Source organism: Pollicipes pollicipes, unplaced genomic scaffold, assembly GCF_011947565.3.
Source record: "Pollicipes pollicipes isolate AB1234 unplaced genomic scaffold, Ppol_2.1 Scaffold_4295;HRSCAF=5057_pilon_pilon_pilon, whole genome shotgun sequence".
NCBI lineage: Eukaryota > Metazoa > Arthropoda > Thecostraca > Pollicipedomorpha > Pollicipedidae > Pollicipes > Pollicipes pollicipes.
Window position 1 is genome coordinate 35,840,311 of NW_023596461.1, and position 6,000 is coordinate 35,846,310.

General features: G+C 59.6%; 1 protein-coding gene across 1 annotated transcript in view; it reads right to left on the bottom strand.

Moving 5' to 3' along the window:
* LOC119097079 (formin-like protein) overlaps positions 1 to 6,000 on the bottom strand; it is a 44,549-nt gene that overhangs the window by 36,366 nt on the left and 2,183 nt on the right. The window contains exon 2 of the mRNA XM_037220110.1: positions 3,343 to 3,426. Within this exon, the coding sequence (XP_037076005.1) occupies positions 3,343 to 3,426 (84 nt within the window). The remainder of the gene's footprint in view (positions 1 to 3,342; positions 3,427 to 6,000) is intronic.

Here is a 6,000-nt window from a genome sequence, read left to right on the forward strand (position 1 = left end):
GACTATTTTAGCTCAAAACGCCCATACAACCACGCTCCCTTTAATACTCGAGACGGCTTACTTAGACATAAACGACTGACGTCCTCAGTAACATGCTCCATGACCCTGGCCACAGTTTGCGCACTTTACCGACCCTGCCTTGCATTATGAGTGTTGGTGGTTTATTTCCGCACACCTTCCACACTTCACCCTCTCCAGCACTTGTCGGCGAAGAATCCGCACGTCTGGCATTTTTAGCGTCGGACTGGGTCAGCACGTAGATCCTAACAGAGACCGAGTGGTGCCCAATGTGGATCTTATTAGGCACGGTCGGGGATCGAAACGTCAAAATGACGGGAGTCCGTATCGACGACAGTTCACTTCCCCTTCCCCTGAATGTGCCTCACCACCGTCACGCTACTCACACAAACTCCCCAAAACGTTCTCCTTACAAACAGCACGACGATCGCGACAGGTCACGACGCCCTTGGAACAGTTCTAAGTGGGGTGTGGATGCAACAAAATAGGCGTCCTCACTTCAATGTGTCCCCACACTGTAGGTCAGCTCCCGCGTCCTCACTTCAATGTGTCCACACAATGTAGGTCAGCTCGGGCGTCCTCACTTCAATGTGTCCACACACTGTAGGTCAGCTCCGGTGCCCTCACTTCAATGTGTCCACACACTGTAGGTCAGCTCGGTCGCGTTGAGCATGCCTTTTATGTCGTAATCATAAGTGAAATGCACCTCAATACTTCCGTCCGGGCACGAGAAAACATCACTGACCTTCGCTACTTTTGAAGAGCTTGCTGCCCTTGGAAAGGGCTTATCCGGAGTGGGATCTTATCACCTTCAACGTCCACCTGACCGGGTTGTACCGCCAGAAACTACGCAATGGCTCCCGGTCGACTCGCATCGCTTTCCATAGAGGGAGACGTTCCTCTTGCGTCCTGGTTGTGCCGGTTGGGGCTTGGGGAGAGGTTATCAATGTTTGAGTCCAATGATATTTCTTTCTGTTCGTTCATGTTCGGTGGGCTGGCACGCCACCTTCCATGGAGCCTGACACGGGACGGTCCACGTCCATGCGTGGAGTCGCCAGGGCTACCAGCGCACTACAAGTGGGCCAGTGTGCTAAAAAAGTTGCCGCGGGAGCCGTTAGGTACGAATCTGCAGGCGGCCACGCTTGGGCCTAACCATGCATCCTGGAGACAGGCAGAGGCATGGGCCCCGAGAACATGAATGCAGCCAGAAACTGTATCCGGTAGCTCTCCCCTAAACGCCCGTCACATGGCTCACTTGGCTCCAAGCCAGTGCCGCAGAAACGCGGCGCCTGACAGGCCGATTTCCTCGCGCAGAGTCCGCGCGAGACATACGCAGGCGTACAAATTTAGACCAAAGACATGTGTTGGCAGGATGCGCCGACTGAGCCGCAGAGCAGCTCCCTTAATGTCCAGGATCCCTCTGTCGCTGCCTGCGGAAACAGTAGGGTTACGGAAAGACCCAAATAAAACTGGAAAGCTGGGGCCGCCGGGCTGCTAATCCCTATTCTGACCGAAGTCAGAGTCTTTAGTCTGACCTTGGTCTGGCTGGATGCTGGGGACGTCTGGTCTGGCTGCTCCCCTTTCGCCGGAAGGGGCGTTTGCAAGCCTCCCCAATCGCCCGCAGGATCATAAGAGCACACAACCTTCCCACTTCTGTCCCCTACCACGGAAAGGTGTTGTCTCACAGGGGAGGGGGGGGGGGGGCAAACGTATTAGCCTAGTTCCCCAGATATGCAACCTCCCATAGCACAGCCTTCTGACTGGAAAAAACTGGATCAGGGCCCGACCTTCCCAGTCCTAAAGACAGGTCATGGTCTCCTCTCAGTGTCAGGGTCTATACTGATACCTGGAGTTCGCAGCCACGCACTACATCCGGCGCTTGACATCATCATCAGGCCACAGGCATAGCGTCGGAGCCACCACGGCGACGGTGCAAGGGCAGACCATCCGCCCAGACCTCATTGCAGGACCAACTGCCGTGGCCAGGACCCACTGCCAACTGCCGCGGACCGTTTTAAAGTCCCGTCTTCAGTCTGGGCCCACCATTCTGAGCAGCCTGAAGAGGTTTGCCTTCTCTGTACGCATCGCCTTGTACCTGCATCGAGGTGCGCGGCCGTCACACCCCTGCTTCAATGAACGGGCCATCGCCCTGTGTCCCGTCCCTGTACTGAGGTACACCGTCCATACCACAGTCCCTGCACTAAGGCGCATACGGCACAGCCTCCGCACCCCGACTTCCGAATCCTGCCGCTCATATACACCGAACTCTGTACGGGGGTGCGGCGACGCCACACTCGCGCGGCACGCTGTGGCGGTCGGTCTGATCCGCCCCACCTGTGAGCCGGCACGCCGCCCACCGGGCAACAATGGGCCGCGCCGGTGCCGCATGGCCGAGCATCTGGAGCGGCCGGCAGCGGCCCGACGGGCGGCCTCCGACCGCTGCACCGCCGCCGTACGAACCCGCTCAAGACGGCGCGTTAGCGACCGGCGCCGCGCGCCTCTCGCAAGGGGGAGGGGGGGGGGGGGCGTCACCGCCAGGCCGCCGCGAGTCGGTGCGGCGCCGCGGCTCTACGGCCGGCGCGAGCATCCCCTGTGTCCACCCCGCCCAGAGCAGCGCTCACTGAGAAGCGCGAAGAAAGCGAGGGAGAACAGTTCAGCGACGCTGCCCTCGGAACCGCAGTCGTGTCGCCGGGCAGGCCCACCACGGGAGCGGCTCATCACCGGCTGTGACGGCGCTTGCAGCAGGGGTGGGACCGCCGGACCGACCTCCGCCCAGCAGCGTTCAGTCGCCGGCGCTCCGCACCCAGCCAGCCGCCCGCCTGCAAAACACGTTGCACAACCGTGTGCCGCGCCGCCGCAGCCGCGCGCCGTGCCGCGCCGCTCGCGCGCGTTGCGGGCCACTCCGGCTGCGCGGGGACGGACCACTTGCCCTGCACCGTCGCCCTGGCAACGGCGTTTTTGCGGCGCGCAGCGGCGGCCGCCGGCCGGCCATGGTAAACAGGCAGGTGCCCGGAGATTCAGATTTTCGCACCCCACACCGAACCAGCGAGAGCCTCGGGCGCAGAGCTGGTTGGGCCACGGTCAGGGGTGGGCTGACACGCGAGGGAGGCGGGACAGCAGGCAGAGATAGTGGGCTCTCTGCTCACAGAGGCGGGCTCATTGTTTCCCTGCAGCCCGGATGAAACGTTCGTTTTCGCAAGAGACTAGGCTGACACCTCGCATTTCATCACAGAACGTGAACAGGTCTTTCAGTGTTTTCTTTTTCTACGTGTCGCTGCAGCAGGGAGCCAAGGCTAAGTGTCGCCCGTCGTAGAAGCCACGTACCTGGTCACAAATCATCTCCCATTTGCGGCTACTATCGTACTGTCGTAAGACCTTCGCCTTGTCAGGTGGCAGATCCATCGAAGCCTGGAACAGGTGACGGGCAGTGAGACCGCAGATCGTGTTTTGATATTAGACAGGTGTATCGGCCAATAGACCGCACCACCATCCCTGAGACAACCCGCAGTAAAACAATAAAGTGCTGAGGCACTGACCGCGTACTGCTTGAGGCCGGCCTCAATGGCTGGAGCTCTCCAGCAGGTACACCCCCTGCTATGCCGCTCGCTCGGGCGTCAACATCGAGGCAATTACACACGGACTTCCTAAGAGAGAGCGCGCGCGAGAGAGAGAGAGGTAGAGAGGAGGGAGAAACCTACGTATTCCGTATCTGCGCGCGTCTGTAATTTATTCCACGACAAAGCACAGCCCCTAAAATGGCAAAACATGAATAAAATTGATAGGTGTAACAAAAGACCTGGTAAAAAGCCTCGATTCTCTCTCGCACATGCCGAGATCGGGCGAGATCGGGGCGGCTTCACCGGGTGTCCGTTCAGTTCTCTTCACAGCATAGTGCGTACCCACTGCGTACGTGCGCGCGCGTAGTGGCTACGATTCTGGGGACCTTGATCACGAGCATGCTGACACGATGCTACACGTCATGGGACGGACGCTGCGTATATTCTTTGTTTGAGGGCTCATAAGTTTCTCTCCAGATAGGCCACCGAAACGGACTGAACGTTCAAAGGCGTGAGCGGAGCGAACGGTCAGCCTCGGATTAGGCGCATTTTAGGGCCCAATCAATTGCACTGGTTTCGGTAATTAACAAGCAAATAAAAAACATGTTTTACCGCGAAGGATCTTTAGGCAAAAGAATCCCAGCATACCTACCCCACATGAATACGTGTACCGCAAGCTGAGTCGTCTGAATCACTTTTGCCATACAAGAACAAAGTGTTCCATAAGGCAAACTAGTCATCCCAGGCTGCGTAACACCCATCTGCACGGGAAACCCGGTGAACTATAGACAACCACCGTAGCGCAGCAAAAACAGGACGGCGCTGAGCGGCCGAGGCCGGCCAGACGCGCCATCACCGCCGGCTGGCCAGCGCATCCGGCGATGCGGCTAAGAGCCGCTTCCGTCAGAACCCGTGGCAGACGTCGCGCCGGCCTGTCCCGCCGACTGACCGCAGGCGTGCATCAGCAGCAGGGCAGAGCCCGGTCGGGCCGCACGACCAGCCGACCTCGATCGGACGGTCGCTCAACGACCGTCACCTAGCAGTCCAGCACGGCCGCACGACCGGCCGACCTCGATCGGACGGTCGCTCAACGACCGTCACCTAGCAGTCCAGCACGGCCGCACGACCGGCCGACCTCGATCGGACGGTCGGTCAACGACCGTCACCTGGCAGTTCAGCACGGTCGCCCACCGCCGGACCTTGGTCCGACCAGCGGCACGCTGGCCCCGACCGGCGCTCGTCCCACTGAGGGCGAGTCCCCACAGCCCGCATCCACTGCAGCCGCTCCGACCGGCTTGAGACTGGGCCGATGGAGCCAGTTTTTGCTGTCTGCTATAAAGTATATAGTATATTTCGTTGCCGGTCTTTTTTCCCCGGTCTTACTCCGGCTTGGAAAATGGGCCTCCAGAGTTCAGACTGAAATGGAGCCGACTGTTCGGTGTTCGTATGTAGCCGACTTGACACCCGCATTGTCTCAGGGATCTTCGAACGGTGCAAGAGGACCTCTGGCTGATATTTAAGGTCACGACCCTACGGGCTGCGATTCTTTACGTGATTTACAGTCAGTCATTCGGGCCCTTATACCCACCTACTGGGCCTCTGACTGTCGGTTCCAGTGGGTCGCCCGGGCTCCTCTTAGGGCCTCATCGAACACTGCCCTTGGCCAGCTCGAGGCCCCTTGCGAGCACTGGACCCACAGGGGCCCATAGCTGTTAGCCGCAGTGGGCCCTTACAGATACAGGGGCCTAAACCAGTGTAAATCACTGGCCCCGACTTTGTAGCTGATTACGAAGTAGCCCCTTAGGCCCACACCGACACAGAGCCGAATGTGCGGTACTGGTGGTGCCTGACCGACATACACACCCATATCGACTCAGTGCCCCTAATCGGCCCACAGGGCCCCATGATGGTCATTCAAGGACCCGCCCCGCAGGCCGGGGCCCCTGAATAAAACTCCGACCAGCCCTTCGTGCCCTTAGTCCCTCCAATCTAACTCTTGATCGACGGACCCGGTGGGCCCTCAGGCTCTTCGGGCCTACTCGAACACTGCCTCTGGCCGACTTGGGGTCCTTGTCAGCACAGGACCCCCATTAGGCGCTGTGGAGCTCGGACCAATGTAAATCGCTGGCTCCGGCTACGGAGCCGACTGTGTGTTACTGGTCGTGTCTGATCACCATATAGCCCCTTATCGATTCAGGGGCCCTTGATTAGCGCACCAGGTCCTCTTGGCTGGCGTTGGGGTGCCCGACCCTGCGGGCGGGGCACCGAATGCGACCTCCAGCTGGCCTTTCGGGCCCTTAATCATAGGTGCCGAGGGGTCCTTGGGCCACTCGGAATCGAAGGGAGGGGGACACGCACCCCCTTGCCGTCCCCCCCCCCCTCCTCCCCGGCCTGCACCACTGGGTCCTTCATATCTCTGTAGATC